We start from the raw sequence: 21,609 nt of genomic DNA, 5'->3' as shown, positions 1-21,609 counted from the left end.
GAGATGGTATAAACACAGGGTAAATGACATAAAGATTTGAAACAAACTATATGACTTCATGTTCTGTATTTTTAATAAAAATAAGGGCAGTATCTGCACTAGTGCCCTCAAAAGTCAAGCAGTATTATACATTTATATATATATATAATATATAAGCATTTTGTTGCCAAATGTGAAGTCTTCAATTGAATAATTTTGTCTTTAGTAACTGATGGTCGTATAGCTCTTTAACCATAAATACAGATGCTGTGATTTTCTACCAGGGCAGAAGTAAATTGCTTTATTACCTTTTGTGACTTAATCAAAATATAATTTATTGCAGGCGTCGGACTCTTACACTCCGCTCGGCTTTCATACAGGGAGCAGTCACAGAAACATCAATTACATCATCCAATTACAAGATTTTACCATTTGTCTTAGCAGTTTTTGTTTTGTTTTACATGACATTTAAAATGCTGGAACGAAACAGGACACATTTCAATGACAAGGAGCCAACAAGTTGTAAATTAAATGAATTTCAAGTCATTTTAGAAACAGTTTAACAGTGAAGAGATCTTTAGAATAAGCATTTTTGCATTTGTTTTGTCCAGTTTTGACGTGATAATACTGTACAATGGTAAAATCCATATTTATCCATAATCACACTCAGAATCTTCAGATGATTCATCCATCATTTCCATTTCAAATACCTGTTTCATTTGTATGCAAATGCCATACTATAAGTACAAACGAAACTGCAACTACAGTATGATCTGGTTTTTGAAGCTTCTGTTGAGGTCTTTGTGTGGCAGGACAATGGAGTTGAGTATGATGACCTCAGATGGGATATTTACATTACAGCCTGATTGGAGAGAAAGAGAAGCAAATAAATGTCACTCTCAAATACATAATATATTCATGATGATGTCCTATAAAATTACCTAGAATGGTTATAGAGGGTGTTAGTTTTCCATCTCTGAAGAGTGTCTCGCTGTCAATTTTGGCATATGGGTCATTAGGATTCGGGTCACTGGGGGTCCCTTCCACTCTGGCCCATTTGCCAATGGTGCTACCCCAGCCCACAATACTGTTCAACACACAACTGTGATCCTACAGAACACACAACCAGCATATATACTGTTTTATATTGTGTTGAGTAATCGGTTGTAAATGCCAGACAATGCAATAGGGAAAGAAAGTTTGTAAGAGACATGAACTCACCTGTAATGTAGCACCATGGAGGATGATGGACTCCCTCACACGAACTCCTGCACCGATCGTTACGCCTGTACCTATAGACACGTTTGGACCTAACTAAAAAAAGAAAAGAAACACCAATATAGCATGAACTAAACTAAGGTGAAGTGTAAGTAAGTTGCATTGAAGTGAATAAAAGCATGCAACAATCTGTGCCACTGGCATCAACAGCTGGAATTGTACAAATGTGTTTCCTTCTGTTGCTTCTCAAAATAGACCCTTTTAACTTTAGTAATAATGAACCAAGTCCTATTATGTTCAGTTGCTCAGTGCATGTTATTATAAAGCAGAGATGCCCAAACCAAACCTGTAATGACTTTTGATTTGGTGGCATATCACAAGACAATGGGTACAATAGTGGGAGAAATGGGTGTTTTTAACTATTAAGTAATAACATTCAAATTAATACAGGGGTTAAAGCAAAAATAAAATAAAAATCCTGAGCCTGATGTAAAACATGCAATGACTGTGGCAACTTTTGAAATGATACTATGGCAAAGTTATTGCATTCTTTTTTCATTGGTTTTCTTTTTCATGAATATATTATTGACCCGAAGAATGAAAGCTGTATCATACACTAAAATATATCACTGCTTATCGACACTAAGGGTGTGACAATACACTTAGCTCACGAGATGAGACAAAATACAGATACTTGGTTCATTAGAATGTGACAATGGTTTAATACTATTTTGAAGAAATTTTCAATGACAAAATGTTTGTCTTTTAATTACAAAAAGTTAAACATCGCAGTTGTATTTAGAAATGTTTTAACTAATCTAGGGCTGTAACTAATGATTATTTTGGTAATCAAGTTTTCTTCTGATTATTTTCTGAGTAATCTGATATGTTTTAGTAACACAAACAGACCTAAGTGAAAACCAGGCTTTAGTATGACTATTTATATATAAACTAACAATGAGGCAATAATAACTGGCTCAAATAAAATATAAAAACCAAGAAATTACACGTTTGTATTGAACAACACTGTTAAAATACATAACATGAATATAACCAACTTAAGCACATTATGTATTTAAACAAATACCTGCAGAGGGCGGCAACGGCCTGGTGAAAATTCACTATAAAGCATGATTAAACAATGTAGAAATCCATTAAATTTTTATATTTGGCCAAATGCAGAAACTTTTATTTTGAAATCGCGATGTACAATACATGGCATATTGAGACATAGGTTGATGTATTCTCCTGTGTTGGCAAAGGTAAATAAATACCTGCATGTAATAACTTAATTTATCTAGTTATATCTATATAAATAGATATAGTATATAATAAATATGAATTTAATATCTAAATTATCTCTTATTTTTTCTAGATTTTGTGTTCAATTTTACATTTAAATGTAGAAAATATAGGTAATTCGATATTGAAAACTGAAATGTTAACATAATATAGTTGGATATAACGCAACATATAATGCAATTTAGTTTTGGCCCACAGCCCTCAGCCATGTTAGATTGATCTAAATTGAAAAGTTTAGGCACCTCTGTTCTAAAGAATGAAAATGTAATAATTACGCAATTAGTAGACTGGTGGCTTTTTGTTTTACTTTGACATAACCAAGACTACACAAGTTAAATAATGCTATGTTAATATCATAACCAAACATAATTCTGCTCAAATCAAATCCTGATGGCTGACATTCCCTAAATCTTCTGCCGAACATACTGTTACACGCAGAAGTGTCACATTGCAAATTATATCGAGAAACTCTAAGAATCGATTTACTGTAGAAGAGAAGCACTTACCACAGCAGTTGGATCAATGTTGGCAGTTGGATGTATATAAACATTTCCTAAAAAAAAAAAAAAAAAAAAAAAACCTTTAGAGGGATTGCTCTTTCGGACAAATCAAATTCACACTTTCACTAGGGGTGCTCCGATCACGATCGGCCGATCGTTATGCACATCTTGTCAGTAAAGCCGGTTCTCTAATCAGCGGTTAATTCCATCAGGTGCGTGATTTCACATAGAGCAGCTGCTACTACACAGAGCCATTGTTAATAGAGAAGATGCGCAAATCCACTTCATTTTCAGCGTTTATTGGCGCATCTTCTCAGTTAACAACGGCTCTGTGTAGTAACAGCTGCTCTATGTGAAATCACGCACCTGATGGAATTAACCGCTGATTAGAGAACCGGCTTTACTGACGAGATGCGCATTAACGATCGGAACACCCCTAACATTCACTAAGCTTTTACCTCTGGTCTTTGGCCCTCCTTCTCTATTAGTAGCTAACCTCTCTGGATGTGTCTTGTGATACTGGTTAAGATACAAACGGCTTGCATAGATTGCAGATCTGAAAGAAGAGGGGAGCATAACATTAACTATAATCACACACACACACATACTATCAAATATAGTTATAGAGAAAATGCAGCCACTCAAAATCAACTGTAATAAAACAGCATGTGTCAACAACTAACCCTGCAGATTTGATCTGGCTCCAGAAGCGGTCTGTTTTGTACACATATAATTTGCCCTGGCCTGCCAGCGCCGTGAAGATGTCCTGCTCCAGACGGATCACCTCTGCCCGATGCCAGCCGTTGGACTGCTCCTCTCTACAGCACACAACAACATAGTAGCAAATAAAGTCTTCATTTCACCCTCTAGTGATGTCAGGAGAATTTTCTACGACCCAGGACAGAGGACGACATAAAATGACACTATGATGGGCAAACATATAGTTAGGTAATTTGAAAATGAAAGTTAAATGCTGAAGATGCAGGGGGTTAAAAACAACATGAAAATGGCATTTGTAATGTATTTAACTTTCGAAACGTATTGTATTTATTAGTAAACCGGAATGCTTAGTAAAATGCGACGGTCAGGTTCTGCAAAAAACAATGATTCATATTTCCCATAGGGGAAAAAGTCTTTAACAGGAATTCCTACATTACCTATGATTCTTCAGAAATCACCATCAATCAGAGAATCAAAATAAACAAAGGGATTGTAGTTCTTTCCCTCATTAAAGCTTTTAAGGACACATTCTTGTCTTTTTGAAAGACACTTTTTTTGCTTCAAATCAAAGTTTGTGATGCTGGGATTCACCTCATTGCTGGTTGGATTGGTTCATGGCTTATATCTTTAACAAACACTTTTTAAAAATCCTATAGGAACAAATAATGGGGGAAAAAACTTTTGGAACCAAGACTGACAAAAAATATAGATATTGTGGACAGGCACTGTTGCACTCTATAGGAAATAATGTAGGTTGGGAAACTTTGGTTGGTGAGTGATTGAGGCTAAAATATTATTAGTTATAAATCATTACATTTTGATAATAGTTTAAGACCCGCTGAAGAGTTGTAAGTTATGCATAATAAGATTAGAAACACTAGGAAAGTTAATATTAATTCTGAATTTATGTAGTCTTTAACTGTAAAATGTTAATGAAACGGTATAACTTTGAGTTATAGCAATATTATCAGGCAGAGGTTAGGTTATATTAACTCCTGAGTGGCTTTCAAAGATCAATTCTGAAAAACTATTCATGATAGTCCCACAACATGTGTGGCGTGTTGTTATCGTCACACTATAACATGCTAGCATGAATCTAGCTGACAGATCACACAAGCAGGCAAGCTCACTACACTTGCTCCATCTCATTCTACATCCAAACCAAACCTTCAAACTTACCCCTCGTCGTAATATCTGATGATGGAACAGGAAACAGAATGATGGCAGACGTGAAGGTGTTAGAGGGGAAAAGACAAAATGAAGAGACCCAAGGACAAGAAACGGATTAAGTATGCATGCACTTCCACTCAGGAACCCTACAGGATCTGTCCCACTCACAACATCATGTCCTGTTGGTTCTTCTGGAAAACTGCTCCGATGTGCTGGAATATCTCCGGAGTGAACAGGTATATCCCACAGTTGATTATGTCACTCACAAATGTGCTGGGCTTCTCGACATAATGCAAGACCTGGAAGATATGATAGGGCAATTATGAATTTATTTGTTATTGCTTCACGTTTTTAAAATAAGAAGGAAAAAAGTCCTGATTACCTCATCAGTTTGTTCATTCTCAACAATGCAGCCGTAGTTCAGGGACTGTTTTCTGTTGGCCTGAAACAATCAGATTTGAACATCATAACAAAACTCAAATTAGAAACATGCTAGTAATCAATTGAGAATCCTGTTTTATAAGCAGCGTGACTCGTGTCTTTGATTATAATACACCTATGGTTTAATACATAAACATTTCTCCTAACCGTGGTACCGAGGATGACAAAACTGTAAGCGTCTCCGTGCTCCTTCTGGAAGTCCGTCATCTCTGGCAGAGGAAACTCTGAGCACACATCAGCATTCAGGACAAAAAATGCCTCTGGACCACCAGACAGGATCTGATCTCTGAAGTGGTAGATGCCTCCTCCAGTGCCCAGAGCAGCATACTCCTGAAGGTATCTGAGAGGGATTTCAGACAGTCCCATGTAAACAAAACAAAGCCTTGAATGAAGGGACTTTTTTCCATTTTAAAAACAATAAATACAAATGTTATATAATATAAATATTATAGAGTAACATACCTTATTGAGATTTTGAAATCTTGTTGGGCGCATGATAAAAATCTGTTGAGTTCTTCATTGGGCTGATAAAAGCCAATAAGTAAGATCTCCTTCATATTCGGAAGCTAAAGAAAAAAGAAATCATGAAAATTATTAAACAAGTACATTACTTTTCCCTTTAGGGGAAATGAACACAATATAAAGTGAAAGTGACGTGACATTCAGCCAAGTATGGAGACCCATACTCAGAATTCGTGCTCTGCATTTAACCCATCCAAAATGCACACACACAGAGCAGTGAACAAACACGAACACACACACACACACACACACACACACGGAGCAGCGCCCAGGGAGCAGTTGGGGGTTCGATGCTTTGCTCAAGGGCAGCTACGTCGTGTTACTGCCAGCCCGAGATTCGAACCCACAACCCTAGGGTTAGGAGTCAAAATCTCTAATCACTAGGCCACGACTTCCCCAATATCTATTCATCTCTATATGAACTGAAAATATGTACCTTAGAACATGCCTCAATGTGATGCTGTAGCATTGGCACTCCAGCCACTGGAAACAGAGGTTTGGGCACTTCAAAAGACAGCGGGCGAAACCGGGTGCCTGTATGGACAGCAGGAACGCAGAATTAGACTTTCTATCATTTAGGGTACATTTCATGTCCATTGACGATTATTTTATTTTCCTAACAATTTCCTTCACAAAAGTAAATCACTGAAGAAAATATTTTTATAATATCATACATTTTATTTATTAAATAGTCAAAATGCTGCTTCTCATGTCCTTTAAGGGTACATCAACAACACAGGTTGGCGTTTTGCATATTACCATGCTATGCAAAATATTACCAAATTTATAACATTTGAATAAAACTGCCAAAATTATATTTTAAGGCATATTTATGATTATTTTTAAGTCATGCCCTTAGTGACAATGCTGGGAATATCACAAAATATGATTATTACTATTATTTTAAAACAATCACTGTGCATTCAAAACAGACACAATTTTGATGGTGTGTCAATCTGCACCACTGTTACGAGGCTATGGGATATTTACTCACCTTTCTGAGGACCTCCAATAAGAATAACAGCCTTCAGCATGATTACTTTCTTATGTATGCATATATGTGTAAAAATCAATAAGCTCTCTAAATACTGCTGAGATGGTCGAGCAGGAAGTGCTCAAGCTCCTTCAGTGAATCGATCTGATGTATAAATGTCATTCTATACCATTCAACGTGCAATAAATAAAAATAAAAATAAAAAAAAACTGTTTATGTATCCAATTCCAAGGAAATCAACATGACAGGAGCGTAAAAACGAAAGAGCTCAAAGCGGCAGTTCCGGAAGTACCAGGAGGATAATTTTTCCAAAAATAAAAGTCCCCCAAATCACTGTCCTATTTACTTGGGGGCAATACTAATAGGGTCAGATAAACAAGACATCTTAATTATATGGTTTGCTTTTTAAATAATAATAATAATAATAATAATAATAATAATAATAATAATAATTATTATTATTATTATTATTATTATTATTATTTAATTATATAATACATTTTATTGCTTGTTATTGTTATACCTCTGGTGTTTTTTTTTTTTTTTTACATTACTGCACATGATAAATACTATTAATCCACAGTACGCAAGTACAGTGACATTTTTTCTTTTCTTTTTTTTTCTTTTTTTTTTTTTGATCTTTGTTAATGGTTGTGTTCTGTGTACTTTCTCCCCTTTCTGAGTCCCTGCTCATTTATTATCTCATATTGAAAAATATATGTTGGGAAAATGTGATATTTCTATAGTAGCACTTGATTTTTATTGCTCTGAGGATTGTATACCATACAATATCATACAATATACAATCAGTTATACTTCTGCAAGTAAAAAGCTGATTGAATAATTCATTGTGTCGCGATTTGTGTGTTAAAGCTGTTTAGGCTGAAATCAGTAAAGGAGAAGGGAAGGCCTGGACATGTTTTGCAGCCTGAATAAACAGACAACCATGCATTATCCGTCTGCCAAAACCTCCAGGGAGTTATTTTTCATTCAGAAACTCACATGGCAATGTTCAGTTTAAATTCAGTTCAGTTCAGTTCAGAAAATAACTACTCTGACACTGTCACCATATCATAAACGTGGTAACAGAAGCATTACACATAATTATGAGAAGGTTCAAATCATACATTTTCCTAATCTCTGCAACCCATGGCAGTATCTAATCTAATGTATAAGATTTTAATTCTTAATCTAATATTTATCTCAGCCTGATCTTTTCAAATTTGTACTGCCATGCATTTTTTATTTAGAGTTATGTAAGGATTACAAAAGAGTGAAATTGCATTTATTAAAGAAGATAAATTAATGAAACCTTTATATATATATATATATATATATATATATATATATATATATATATATATATATATATATATATATATATATATATTTAAGACTTAAAGGACCATTCACAATTCAGTTAAAATAAACCTAAGATGAACTGCCGCAGTTCAAAGTGCAATGTCATTGCTGTCAGCAACGTTTGAATGGAGAAAAGTCTGAGAATGTCTTCATTAATAAGAATGATTTAAACTGTATAAAAAACAAAAATAAAGAGCACACCGAAAAAAAAAAAAACTTTTTCTACACAACAAACTCTATATAAGTCTCTGTGTCAAACAATGTGTTGTAGCACGAGCATGAGTTGTGCTGTAGCGCCATCTGTTGGTAGAGATATTTTACTACAAGATCATTAATTAATAATGACCACAACAAATATCTAACATTAAACAGACCCTGCACTTGTTGAATACAAAGAGTTATGAATAAGAGAACATGTGCATATGAGGATATTGAAGCCTACATATGCATCTGTTCAGGTCACCAAAAAATAAGGAATAGTTCATATCATTTCAAATACTAAACAGTGGTCACACTATACGGTATTTTGGTAAGATTACTAGCCCATCTCGGAAAATAGATACTGAGCGCAGTCCATTGAGAACAGAACTCTGGAAACTGGAGATACGCAGCTCCTCACAGTAGTGTTACCTGGTTGCAGCCAATCAGAGCACTCCAATGCGCACCTCTCGCTCTTCACTGCATCACGCGCCGAGTTCTTTACGTAGAGCAGAACAAGTTCACGCAGTCCCGTTGCTGAAGTCACAGCAAACGTGGTAAGCGAAACATTACTCCATTCATTTACAATAATTATAATTATGTTGATGTCACACTGGCGAAACATTCAAGAACAGATCGCTTTTGATGTTTTAGAAACGTATTTAAAGTTAAAATAAAGTATATTTTTAAAACTGTACTCATTTAGTATACTAGTTGAAATGCACTAGATACTTGGTAATGCAATATTATTCTGTATTTTTTTATAAATAGAGAGAAAGCAATAAATTTAGTAACATGAGAATGAAATTCTTACAAATATTTAATTATGTCACTTGGTTTCAGGGTTATCACAATGTCAAAGTCAGATCCCCCTCCAAGTTATGAAGAGTCAAGAGAACAGCAGCATGGAAACTATCCATTCCCTCCCTACGGGTATCCAGCCCAGCCAAGGGTGTACACCGGCCCGGGACAGCCTGGCATACACCCCCAGGCAGGGCTTTGGCAGGGCCCTGGATACTACCCTTCAGCAATGCCATCTATGATGCCGTCCTTTATAACACCAGGGATATTTTCCTCCAACCTAAGTAAGTTCTCATGTCAATCATAAAGCATAATCTATTACTTCTTTACTGTATTTATTTGTTTTGTAAAAAAATCGAGTTTCATTGCAGCAAACACATTCATATTCTTTTCTCTCTCTTAAGATATATTTCTTTGCTTTATGAAGTGTGCAGTGTTGTGGAGTAACTAGTTACATTAAATGAAGTTACATAATGTAATTACAAAATAAATGTAACTGCAATCTGTTACAGTTACTGAGAAAAATGTGTAATACATTTACTTATTGTAATGTTAATGAAAAGGGGGTACAAAGGGGGTTACATCTGAATATTTTCAAACACACATCTTTTTTTTTTTTTTTTTGCTTTCTCATTGCATAGACTTCCATTGATTTTATATCAGGTTAATGATATTTTTTTATGCTAACCCAACCTATACCCCTCACAGAAACATGTGCAAAACACTAGATTTAAATAAAAATAAATAGTTTTGTAAGTCTTTTTAACTAGTGAGGACAAGTAAAATGTCCTCAGTAGTGGGTTGTCATGATTTTTCACTATGTAAGTGAGGACATTTGTTCCTCACACGTATTGGATCGATTTGACATGCACTCCAAGTGTATGGCCTTCCTGTTGTAGCCGTTTGGTTGTTTTAATATGTTTTATGCCATATATACAAAATGTTTCATCACTTTTAACATACGATCATCAAACACTGCTTGGCATTAAAGACATCACTGAAGAGCTAAGATTTAACTGATTTCTTTCCCAAAACGCATTGACTGCTCTACTGTAAAATATGAGTTATCAGTGTTTCAGGAGTTATTGACACACTTATTCGAAAACTGTTTTATTTGTATTTATTTTATTTTATTTTTTTCTACGTAGGTTGATCTATATGCTTTATTTTTTTTTTTAAGATTAACTGTTTTTTTCCCCACAAGGCATTGTTAGATGTCAGTGTTTCCTGATAGTAGATTTAATTTCAAAAACAGTATCACACCTATTAAACTATCTTGCTTAATCTGTATTTAAACTCAGAACGATCTCAAAGTAAAACAAATTTTTTTTTTTTTTTTTTTTTTTTTTTTTTGGTGGCTGTGCTTTGAAATAACATTTTTGTGGCTTTTTGAGGATTCTGAAAGTCTGACAGGAATCAGTGTTGAGCATTACTGTAGGTTAACCCTAAAATGTTTGACAATGCTTAACATTTGAAAACTTTCATTAGAAATTTAGAGACGTAATCAAAAAGTAATCAAATCAGTACTCAAGAAGTTACATTACTTTGATAAAGTAACTGAAATAGTTACACTACTTATTAGATTTTAAATCGGGTAACTTATTAAGCTGTAACCTATTACATTTCCAAAGCAGCTTTTTCAAGATTGGACCTATGTTTAATTCAGAATCCATGTACTCTTGTTAGGTGCTTGAGTATCTGCCATATGTCTGGTACAGTACAGTTTTAAATGTGACCCAGTTGTCCAAGTACTTTTTGAGGGCCTCTGCGTGTGATTTTTATGATTCACTGTTTTGTTTTAGTAGATGTGGAGGGCATTTCAGCAACTGGTGTATGGGACAGCATGAGTGTTCGACATGCCTTCATTAGAAAGGTATTAAGACTATTTATTTGGAAATAATACAGATTTATAGATATAAAAATGTATAGCAATAAAATGAGCGACTGCATAAATTGGCTTGTGGTTGTTTTTGTTCCAGGTTTACCTTATTTTAGCCGTCCAGCTTTTTATCACCGCTTCAATCATTGCGGTGTTTACATCTGTGTGAGTACAACAAATCCACAAAACAACTCAACTTTTAACTGCTGTGGGAATGTAATACTCTGTGTTTACACGAATCCCTCGTCTTACAGTGAGCCTGTGCGTCTTTTTGTGGTCCAGAATCCTGCCATTTATTGGGCATCATTGTGAGTTTTATTTTACCGTCATGTCTGACAAGTCTAGATGAATGATACTAACAAATATCATTTATGCTACATTACTGTTCAAAAGTTTGAGGCTGGTAAGATTTTTTTTTTTAATGTTTTTAGATTATATTCTGAAAATATTATTATATATTTTTAACATTCATTGATGAACAGTAACAGAAAGTAAAAAATAACAGCATTTATTTGAAATATAAATCTTTTGTAACATTGTCTTTACCGTTACTTTTGATCAATTGAATGGTTCCCTGCTGAATAAAAGCATTTCTTTAAAAAACTCACTGACCCCAAACTTTTGAATATGTATATTACATTGAAGTAACAGTGGATTTTTATTTTTTATTTTTTAACAGCCCGGTGTATCTTGTTACTTACCTTATGCTGGTTTGCTGTGAGGGGCCGAGGTGAGTTTAGTCAGTTTGTCACTCTTTAACACTAGAATATCTATTTAATAATGGAAATCCTGACTTGGTTTTTAGGAGACGTCATCCATGGAATTTAATACTCCTGTTCGTTTTTGTAAGTGACGATTGCATTTAGACTATGCTCTCAATGACATCCACATTAAATTATTATAATTGACCCAACATGTTTTTTTGTCCTCCATAGACCCTTACATTATCTTACATGACAGGAACAATATCAAGGTTAGCCTAGAGTTTCATCAGTTTCACACACTGCACGTGGATGGTTTTAAATATCAGATAAGTTCATGTTTTTTCCCCCGTCTGGCATTATTTACAGTTATTTTGACACCAAAGCTGTGTTCCTAGCCCTGGGGATCACAGCAATAGTGTGTATTATCGTCACAATCTTCTGTTTTCAAACCAAGGTAAGCCCTGCAGTGGCAGAACCCACGGCTCTGATCGACCGGTCGCTGGTGAATGCCACTTTGTTCCTGGTGTAAAATAACCCCATTGTATTTGATTACAATGATCGACTGTCTCTTTTTAAACATTCATGGCATACTGATAGATGTTTCATGCTTAGTTGAGACAAAAACCCAACAAGTTTGTGTGTGTCCTTTGTTTTTTAATAAATACATTTTTGCTTTTGTGTAATATATTATCCCCATTTTACTTGTGAAATCTACTTTTTTTTTTACATTCAGCACATATTACAGTTTGCGACTGCTGAGGATATTTTTGTTTTGTCTTCTGCATTTGATCAGGTTGACTTCACCTCTTGTACAGGTCTGCTCTGTGCCCTTTGTGTGGTTCTTCTGGTGATCGGCATCATCACATCCATTGTACTCTCCTTTCAGTATGTAAGTGAAGCCATTGTGTCATTATTTCAGTCATTGCAAATGATTGGAAAGTTTAAAGCAGTGGTTCTCAAGGGGCCTTAGCAAACTTGTAAAGGAGATTTTTATATTATTATAAAGAAAATACAGTATCTTAATTGATTAATGTAATATATTGACACTCCCAGTTGATAAAAATGTTTGAAAACAAGCAGCATTATCATGATTAAAGCAGAACATGCTGGAAGAAATGTTATGGTTAATAATATATGAGTGTTGGACAATGGGATTGGTGAACCTCTGATTTAAAAAGAATACTGTTATTTTCGGTGCCTAGATTTTTGGCATGCTCTGAATTATCACCGATAATAATTTTGACTTGTCCCTTTGTTTGTTAAAAACAACAGAAAACAGATTGCAGTAACACATTTACAATGGAAACAAGTGGGCAGCACTATAAGGAAACAGCCACAAAAGTTTATCCATGACATTTAAAGTGATAGTTTGAAAATGAATCATTACACTTTTACCATTCAACAACAATCAAAATAACAATAAAATAGCAACAAATCTTTAAACTAGTCTATAAACCCCATTCATTGTCTTCCAAGTCTTCTGAAAACATACAGTTGCATTGTGTGTGGAACAGACTAAAGTTATTAAATATCAGAAAATGGGTAGATGAGGATGATTAAATTATAATGTATGTATAAATTGTTCTTTTAAGGCAGTGTTTCTCAACCGGGAGAAAATAGTTTAAAATCAGTCTAGGGGGAAAATTGTTGAGGACAGTGGAGTCTGATGGCTGCACATTTTTCAAACATCACACATATTAACATGATATTGAGGTACCAGAATTGAATACCAGCCATGTGTTTGGAAAGTCTTATGAATGATTAACCAGTAATATACCTGTGACACATCTATATTATCAATGTCTCAGGTGCCGTGGCTGAATATGCTGTATGGTGCTTGTGGAGCAATAGTCTTTACCTTGGTGAGTTAATTAAACACTATTTTATGTTGTTTAAGTTATTCGCCTTAACTCTTGAAAATAAATCCTAACTCATGTGAAAAAAAAAAAGAAAGTACACTTTTTTTTTCCAAAAAGTACTTATGGAGAAAAGACATACTTTAAAAGAATATATGTAGGTGTGAACTGAATGTAATGTTATATACACGCTATTCACAATAAATGACATAAATATTCAATGCAATTAACTGATGTTTTTGACCCACTGGGGTAAGTAGGACTAAAGTACATCTTTAAATGAAATGTCATAATTACATGATCATAATTATGCACTCATAGTTACTAATTTACTTTAAATAGCATTTCTATTGAAACTTGTATGCCATGTATTTACACATAATTGTAAACACAAATGTATGATGATGATTTGCAATTTAGTACATTTAAAATATATTTACTTTAAGTGATATGAAATTACACTACAGTAAAAATTATGATCAAGTAATTTACAGTATTGTTCAAAATAATAGCAGTACAATGTGACTAACCAGAATAATCAAGGTTTTTCGTATATTTTTTTATTACTGCGTGGCAAACAAGTTACCAGTAGGTTCAGTAGATTCTCAGAAAACAAATGAGACCCAGCATTCATGATATGCACGCTCTTAAGGCTGTGCAATTGGGCAATTAGTTGAATTAGTTGAAAGGGGTGTGTTCAAAAAAATAGCAGTGTGGCATTCAATCACTGAGGTCATCAATTTTGTGAAGAAACGGGTGTGAATCAGGTGGCCCCTATTTAAGGATGAAGCCAACACTTGTTGAACATGCATTTGAAAGCTGAGGAAAATGGGTCGTACAAGACATTGTTCAGAAGAACAGCGTACTTTGATTAAAAAGTTGATTAGAGAGGGGAAAACCTATAAAGAGGTGCAAAAAATGATAGGCTGTTCAGCTAAAATGATCTCCAATGCCTTAAAATGGAGAGCAAAACCAGAGAGACGTGGAAGAAAACAGAAGACAACCATCAAAATGGATAGACGAATAACCAGAATGGCAAAGGCTCAGCCAATGATCACCTCCAGGATGATCAAAGACAGTCTGGAGTTACCTGTAAGTACTGTGACAGTTAGAAGACGTCTGTGTGAAGCTAATCTATTTTCAAGAATCCCCCGCAAAGTCCCTCTGTTAAAAAAAAGGCATGTGCAGAAGAGGTTACAATTTGCCAAAGAACACATCAACTGGCCTAAAGAGAAATGGAGGAACATTTTGTGGACTGATGAGAGTAAAATTGTTCTTTTTGGGTCCAAGGGCCACAGGCAGTTTGTGAGACGACCCCCAAACTCTGAATTCAAGCCACAGTACACAGTGAAGACAGTGAAGCATGGAGGTGCAAGCATCATGATATGGGCATGTTTCTCCTACTATGGTGTTGGGCCTATTTATCGCATACCAGGGATCATGGATCAGTTTGCATATGTTAAAATACTTGAAGAGGTCATGTTGCCCTATGCTGAAGAGGACATGCCCTTGAAATGGTTGTTTCAACAAGACAATGACCCAAAACACACTAGTAAACGGGCAAAGTCTTGGTTCCAAACCAACAAAATTAATGTTATGGAGTGGCCAGCCCAATCTCCAGACCTTAATCCAATTGAGAACTTGTGGGGTGATATCAAAAATGCTGTTTCTGAAGCAAAACCAAGAAATGTGAATGAATTGTGGAATGTTGTTAAAGAATCATGGAGTGGAATAACAGCTGAGAGGTGCCACAAGTTGGTTGACTCCATGCCACACAGATGTCAAGCAGTTTTAAAAAACTGTGGTCGTACAACTAAATATTAGTTTAGTGATTCACAGGATTGCTAAATCCCAGAAAAAAAAAAATGTTTGTACAAAATAGTTTTGAGTTTGTACAGTCAAAGGTAGACACTGCTATTTTTTTGAACACACCCCTTTCAGCTAATTGCCCAATTGCACAGCCTTAAGAGCGTGCATATCATGAATGCTGGGTCTTGTTTGTTTTCTGACAATCTACTGAACCTACTGGTAACTTGTTTGCCACGTAGCAATAAAAAATATACTAAAAACCTTGATTATTCTGGTTAGTCACATTGTACTGCTATTATTTTGAACAATACTGTATATATATATATATAAAGAAATCATTTATAATGTACTTTAAAACTTTTGACATTACAAAGTGCACTTTTTTTTAAGGAACACAGTTGTGAAAGTTTACTTTCTTAAAGTACACCTTAGTGGACTTTTATTTAATTTATATTATATCATCTGCAAGTAGTTTATATATATATATATATATATATATATATATATATATATATATATATATGGTAGTTATATACATACATACATACATACATACTAGAGCTGTAGTCAAGTCCAGCTTTGTCGAGTCCAAGTCAAGTCCAAGTCCAGGACTAGTCGAGACCGAGTCAAGACCGAGTCCAAAGAGGTTCAAGTCCAAGTCAAGTCCAAGTCCAAAAGTTTCGAGTCCAAGTCAAGTCCGAGTCCAAATGAGAGAAAAAAGGGTCCTCTTCAAGACCACATACTTAACTACTGATAATGTTTGTGATGCGAGAGACAGCATATCTCCTATTCTAAGAAAACAAATGTACATTATTATTTGTAATGATCAAAAAGCATGTGCAAAGTAACAACTCTGTAGGACAGGGGTCTCCAAACTACATCCTGGAGAGCCAGTGTCCTGAAAAGTTTATCTCCACCTGGCCTTAACACACCTGGAAGATTAGTGTTTATAGTAAGAGCTTGATTAGCTGGTTCAAGTGTGTATAATTAGGGTTAAAGCTAACAGGGGCGTGACACAAGATCCCGGGCTCTATGCATAGGCAGTCCTGATGGGCCCCCATGGCCCCCACCCATGAAAATATCCAGGTAAAATAAAATATATTTCAGATTCCTACTTTTCAAGGGCCCTCTCTTCCTTTGGGGCCCTGGTAATCAGTACTGGTTTTACCCCCAGTCCGACCCTGGGAGCTAAACTATAAAGGACACTGGCCCTCTAGAACAGAGTTTGGAGCTGTAAGGTCAAATTATTTTTATGTACTTTATTTTCATTTTAATTACTTAATAATGCTGCTTTTGCTGACATTATGTCTGTGTTCAAAAATTTAAATGACTGATGCCTTGCCTTGGCACAGTGCACAGACGCACGCAAAGCTCGGGATATGACAAATGCGCGCGGCAAGCAAGGGATACGTTTGGCTCTACTGGGCATGCGCACATAAATACATCGACATACTGTACTTAGTGCTTGCATAGACTACTCTGCACTGTCGGAAACACTTAACTACTCCAGCATGCATTAACCATAATTCACACAAAGTGTTTGCAAGTGCGACGTGAATTTTAGAATTATAATATTGTGTGGAGCTGTTACTATATGACCTTATCTATGTTGCATGTAAAAATAAAATATGTAATGTAATAATTAGGGTTGTGCCTGAAGCCGAATACCTTATTCGGAATGGCACGGATAATGGCTTAAAAAATGAATAACGCACAAGGAATAATTCTGCCTGAATACTCGGCTAAAGCTGACACAGTCTGGTGTTTGCTAGATAACAGGTGAGCATGGGCGTAGGTTTGGTCTCAGCTTAGGTGGGGACCCCCCCCCCAACCCCCCCCCCCCCCCCCCCCGAGTGATTTAATGGTAAAGATACCAGTTATTTAATGGTGATTTAGGCTAGTATAACTGTATAATCTCAAAAATGCACTCTCAAAAAATAAACATCTGAGACTGTGTAAAGCTGAACAACCAAACGTTTTATTAAGATAAATTATTACGTACATTAGTATTTACACTAACAAAAAATACTCTGCCACAAGGAGTTAAGGTAACTTCCAGGCTAATTGACATTCAGTTACTTGCTAAGGTAGCATTCTATAATCCTGGGTAATACTATCATCAGTTAATACTATTTTCCACAGAATAAGCATTTGGCTAGCTAGTTATTTTGCCTACTTACACTCTGACTCTGCTTTATGAAAAAGCTTCTTATGTCCCCTTTCTTCTTCTTGGGTGGCATCTACAAAGTACAAAAAGGGGCAAAAAAAAACCCCCCGGAATATTAAAATGTTTTTACGCTGGCCTTTGTATGTGGCAGAGAGACAGCTCTTGTAATTTACCGTCGGCGTCGTCAACGTCAACATGCGCGCGCACACAAAACACCCGCTCGCTGCTAGTGCAAGCACAAAAGCAGTCCTGGCCCGCGCGTGTACCCTGTCAGATACCCCGTCGCCAATCAAATTACGGTGTTTCTTGTACTGTCGTCGTCCTGGCCGCTAGAATCGATCCAAATAGCAGTTCAAAGGAGCTTGCTTAATATTGGTGGGGACAAATTTGTCATCTCAAAATATTGATAGGGACTAGTAGTACCTAGCGTCCCCCCTAAACCTACGCCCATGCAGGTGAGCCAGGGGATCAGCGCCAGAAGTGAATGAATGTAAACTTTATGAGTGAAAAGATCGCAAATCAAACACCGCATTGTTGTCGCCTCTCTGTGCATCTCTCAGAAATCAGAGCGTTGCAAGAGTAATTTTACCTATAATAATACATCATACACGTTATAGTATTTGTAAATATTTAAAAGGCAATGCTTTAAAGCTTAGGCTATGATATGATACGAATGAATGGAATAAGCACAGCGCGCTCACCAATCAAACAGCAACGTTGCGCGTCTGTCTCAGTCTCTCAAAAACCAAACCAGTTCCCTCTCAAGAGTAGGCTAATAATCAGCTTCGATACGGATACATTTTCTACTTGTCCTACATGTTTGCATCTTTACCTTTTGCTGGTTTGCGCGGCACACACACACATTTGTTTAGTGAAGTTCACTAAACATTATAGACTCGCTTAAAGTGTTCTGCATACTGAAAGTGTGCCCATTGAATGGATTCAGTCGTGTTCAAATGATCACTAAACATTTGTCATGACATCTCTCTCTTTGCATGATAAATATTATTTTAGAAATTAATAATTATTTTAAAAGCTAAGATGGAGAAACAGATGATAATAGCTGTACAAGGATAGCCATTTTTTTAATGAATTTATTATCAGAGCTGGGAATCCATTTATTCTTTGCTGAAACTTCTGCGTCATCATGGAGAGCGGGTCATGGTTGCCCAGCAACAGCAGACGCCACTGGAGCGCAAGCACAGATTACAGTGCTTTGGAAATAAGGAGAGCGGCGCGCCTAGCGTTTTCCACACGTTTTCAGTCGCGACATCATGCAAATGTGGTTTTGTTTTGAAGGATACAATTTTTTTTTTTTTTTTTTTTTTTGCTGGACTCGGTCGAGACCAACTAGAAGACTTGGCGAGTCCAATGGCCAAGTCCGAGACAAGTCCGAGTGCAAATGCAACGAGTCCGAGACAAGTCCGAGACGACAGAAAAATGTCTCGAGTCCGGACTCGAGTCCAAGACAGGACTCGAGTACTACAGCCCTAATACATACACATACTTCTAAGGCTTAAAGTACACATTCAATACAATACAGATCAGTTTTTCACAAGGGAACACTCATGATTGCTTTTCTTTCTATAGTTTTTGGCTTACCACACTCAGTTGCTCATTGGAAACCGAGCGAACACCATCAGCCCTGACGAATATGTCTTCGGAGCTCTTTCTCTCTATGTTGATATCGTCCAGATCTTCATCTTCCTCTTGCACATCACAGGAGGCTCTTCAGAGTAAACAGACTAATGCGGATGAGCATTTCTGTCTCAATCACCGATCTCTCTTTGAGCTTATCTGGACTTCTTCAATCACACGCATCTCAAATATCATCTCCAACACTGTTATAAACATGATTTTGTTATGTTACTTTATTTTGTTCTACGGAGGTTGCTCATTCTAAGTTGATTGTTACTTTATTTTTAATAAGCACTATATTCATTTATTTTTACTTTCCACCTGTTTATTTGCATTTTGAAGAACCTGCTGTAAAAGATCTAAAACAGCTGCACTGTGATTTGATGATATCAATATTTAGTCTATAACCTAAAGGGAAATAAAATTAAGAGAAACAGTAAACAAATTCATGATGACTATTGGCCATAGTCATGGGGAAGTCATGGCCTAGTGGTTAGAGAGTATGACTCCTAACCCTAGGGTTGTGGGTTTGAGTCTCGGAACGGCAATACCATGACTTAGGTGTCCTTGAGCAAGGCACCGAACCCTGCACTGCTCTCTGGGTGCCGCAGCATAAATGGCTGCCCACTGTGCCGTGTGTGTGCACTTTGTTTGGGTTAAATGCAGAGCACAAATTCTATGGGTCACCATACTTGGCTGAATGTCACTTCACTGTAATTAAGACTGTGGACCATTTTGTTTTTGGACCAAACATCTGTAGGGTTTTTTTTGTTTTTGTTTTTCATACAATGGAAGTCAATGGTCACCAAAATTCTTAAAAACATATTCTATATTCCACAGAATAAAATCATACAGGTTTACAAGAATAGAAGGGTGAGTAAACGATGACAGAAAATGTACCAAAAGCACTACACTGGAATTACACAACAGAAAGTAAAGTTGGGGAATCACCTAGGAAGTGCTTATGATTTGAAATATTCACTGCTGTGCAAATAATTGCTCAGTTAAGAATCAGGGTAAAACGTTAACAATCATTTACAAACTTTCAAAAGAAAAATACTCCAAAACGTATAATTTAGTTAATTTATTGCGCATGTATTTTTTCAATTATATGTTAGGATTCTCCAAAGACAAAAGGAAAAACATCAGTAGAAAAAAACTTCATGTACAGTGTGATTTTAATAATGTCACAATATCACCTGTATTATTTAACAGTTAACATTGATTCCCTTCAAAGTACATTAGTTTTATCTAACATCCTGGTAATAAGTATTATAAAAGAGGCTTAATTTGTGTCGTTGATCATGATGGCACTTCTGCATCCTGGCACGTCCAGATCCCTGATGGCTGGCTGGCGGTTCTACTGCTTCAGACGGAGTGAGAGGCAAGAATCTTAATCTTTACGGGGTCAGGCGTTTGGGGTCACGGGGGAACATGGATGTCTGACGTACATTATGTAGGCCGAGATAAAGCATGGTCACTCTCTCCAGACCTAAGAGATGGAAGACATTTATCATCATGATTCACACGATTCTTCAGAAATCAGTCTAATATGATGATTAGCAGCTCAATAAACATTTTGCCACTTAATATTTTAATGACTAGAAAGTTCAAGAGACTATTTATTCGACATAGTGATCTTTTGTTACATTATTCATGTCTTTGCTGTCTCTTTAATACATCCTTGCTGAATAAAAGTATTAACTTCTTTCCAAAAAAAAAATAAAAAAAAAATCTTAAATGACCCCAAATATTTGAACAACAATAAGTCTGTAAAAATATGTTACCTATGCCACCGCCGGCATGAGGAGGAGCGCCATAGCGGAACGAGTCAATGTAAGCCTTGATCTTCTCCAAGTCTGTAACACAGAGAACAAAATGTATCATCTACTACAAAACAGCCTTTAAAGAAAAAGTATAGTATGTTCAAATTCAAATGCATTACTGTCACTCCACATGTAGATGTTCTGTATAATCTTGTTTGTTATAACATCATGTTTTAAGCAACTGATAACAACTAAGACAGCTGTTCCATTGCTGTAGTTACCGATGTTGTGGTGCATTGCTCTTTCTGTCAGCAGTTGGGCATCGTGGACTCTCTGAGCTCCAGACAGGATCTCCTCTCCTCTCATGAACATGTCATACGAGTTTGAGTATTTCTGCAGGAATAGCATGTGGGGGTTTGTTATGAACCACGTAGCTTTGAAATAAAAAGCGATGGATTTAGATCTATTAGTCTTTAAAATACTTACAGGGTTGTTAGGGTCAGGCATGGTGTAGAACGGCCTTACCGCCAAGGGATATTTGTCTAGCACATAGAAGTCAGTGTCATACTGAAATAAACACAAA

General features: G+C 36.0%; 3 protein-coding genes across 5 annotated transcripts in view; 1 reads left to right on the top strand and 2 right to left on the bottom strand.

The window, feature by feature from the left end:
* Positions 1 to 258: 258 nt before the first annotated feature.
* On the bottom strand, positions 259 to 7,150 carry LOC113053579 (mannose-1-phosphate guanyltransferase alpha-A). 2 transcript variants are annotated; one of them, XM_026218711.1, is made up of 13 exons: positions 6,847 to 7,150; positions 6,289 to 6,386; positions 5,793 to 5,896; positions 5,478 to 5,670; positions 5,272 to 5,331; positions 5,058 to 5,188; positions 4,899 to 4,913; positions 3,683 to 3,817; positions 3,458 to 3,555; positions 3,006 to 3,052; positions 1,201 to 1,293; positions 921 to 1,089; positions 259 to 841 (listed from the first exon to the last, which is right to left on the bottom strand). In XM_026218711.1, the coding sequence occupies exons 1-13, from the start codon at positions 6,884 to 6,886 to the stop codon at positions 741 to 743; spliced, it is 1,284 nt and encodes a 427-aa protein (XP_026074496.1). In that variant the 5' UTR covers positions 6,887 to 7,150; the 3' UTR covers positions 259 to 740. The 2 variants fall into 2 exon arrangements, with proteins under 2 accessions (XP_026074496.1, XP_026074497.1); XM_026218712.1 differs by lacking the exon at positions 4,899 to 4,913.
* Positions 7,151 to 8,901: 1,751 nt separating this feature from the next.
* Positions 8,902 to 19,769, top strand: LOC113053782 (protein lifeguard 3-like). 2 transcript variants are annotated; one of them, XR_003277310.1, is made up of 11 exons: positions 8,902 to 8,963; positions 9,250 to 9,491; positions 11,010 to 11,080; positions 11,187 to 11,251; positions 11,341 to 11,394; positions 11,766 to 11,816; positions 11,892 to 11,931; positions 12,022 to 12,059; positions 12,157 to 12,679; positions 13,599 to 13,652; positions 19,213 to 19,769. XR_003277310.1 is itself a non-coding variant. In XM_026219045.1 (9 exons), the coding sequence occupies exons 2-9, from the start codon at positions 9,260 to 9,262 to the stop codon at positions 12,317 to 12,319; spliced, it is 714 nt and encodes a 237-aa protein (XP_026074830.1). In that variant the 5' UTR covers positions 8,902 to 8,963; positions 9,250 to 9,259; the 3' UTR covers positions 12,320 to 12,684. The 2 variants fall into 2 exon arrangements, 1 of the variants encoding a protein (XP_026074830.1); XM_026219045.1 differs by lacking the exons at positions 13,599 to 13,652; positions 19,213 to 19,769 and having other exon boundaries at positions 12,157 to 12,684.
* Positions 19,770 to 20,329: 560 nt separating this feature from the next.
* The window catches only part of LOC113053578 (aspartate--tRNA ligase, cytoplasmic-like), a 30,504-nt gene continuing 29,224 nt past the window's right edge, over positions 20,330 to 21,609 (bottom strand). Inside the window, exons 15-18 of the mRNA XM_026218710.1 lie at positions 21,513 to 21,593; positions 21,308 to 21,419; positions 21,048 to 21,119; positions 20,330 to 20,752 (exon numbers count right to left, since the gene is read on the bottom strand). Of these exons, the coding sequence (XP_026074495.1) occupies positions 20,661 to 20,752; positions 21,048 to 21,119; positions 21,308 to 21,419; positions 21,513 to 21,593 (357 nt within the window). The 3' untranslated portion in view covers positions 20,330 to 20,660. The remainder of the gene's footprint in view (positions 20,753 to 21,047; positions 21,120 to 21,307; positions 21,420 to 21,512; positions 21,594 to 21,609) is intronic.

The sequence above is a fragment of the Carassius auratus genome, chromosome 34 (assembly GCF_003368295.1).
Source record: "Carassius auratus strain Wakin chromosome 34, ASM336829v1, whole genome shotgun sequence".
In the NCBI taxonomy this organism is placed as follows: Eukaryota; Metazoa; Chordata; class Actinopteri; order Cypriniformes; family Cyprinidae; genus Carassius; species Carassius auratus.
Note: the sequence above shows the minus strand (reverse complement) of the source record. Positions and strands in the feature narration are given on the sequence as shown.

Excerpts from the sequence above, each read along its gene's own strand:
- LOC113053579 (XM_026218711.1), bottom strand. The coding sequence starts at position 6,886 with ATGCTGAAGGCTGTTATTCTTATTGGAGGTCCTCAGAAAG. Across the intron at positions 6,387-6,846 it reads TATTGGAGGTCCTCAGAAAG|GCACCCGGTTTCGCCCGCTG; the intron begins GTGAGTAAATAT and ends CTGTCCATACAG. Across the intron at positions 1,090-1,200 it reads TCCATGGTGCTACATTACAG|GATCACAGTTGTGTGTTGAA; the intron begins GTGAGTTCATGT and ends TGTGTTCTGTAG.
- LOC113053782 (XM_026219045.1), top strand. The coding sequence starts at position 9,260 with ATGTCAAAGTCAGATCCCCCTCCAAGTTATGAAGAGTCAAGAGAACAG. Across the intron at positions 11,932-12,021 it reads TAATACTCCTGTTCGTTTTT|ACCCTTACATTATCTTACAT; the intron begins GTAAGTGACGAT and ends TGTCCTCCATAG. Across the intron at positions 12,060-12,156 it reads ATGACAGGAACAATATCAAG|TTATTTTGACACCAAAGCTG; the intron begins GTTAGCCTAGAG and ends CATTATTTACAG.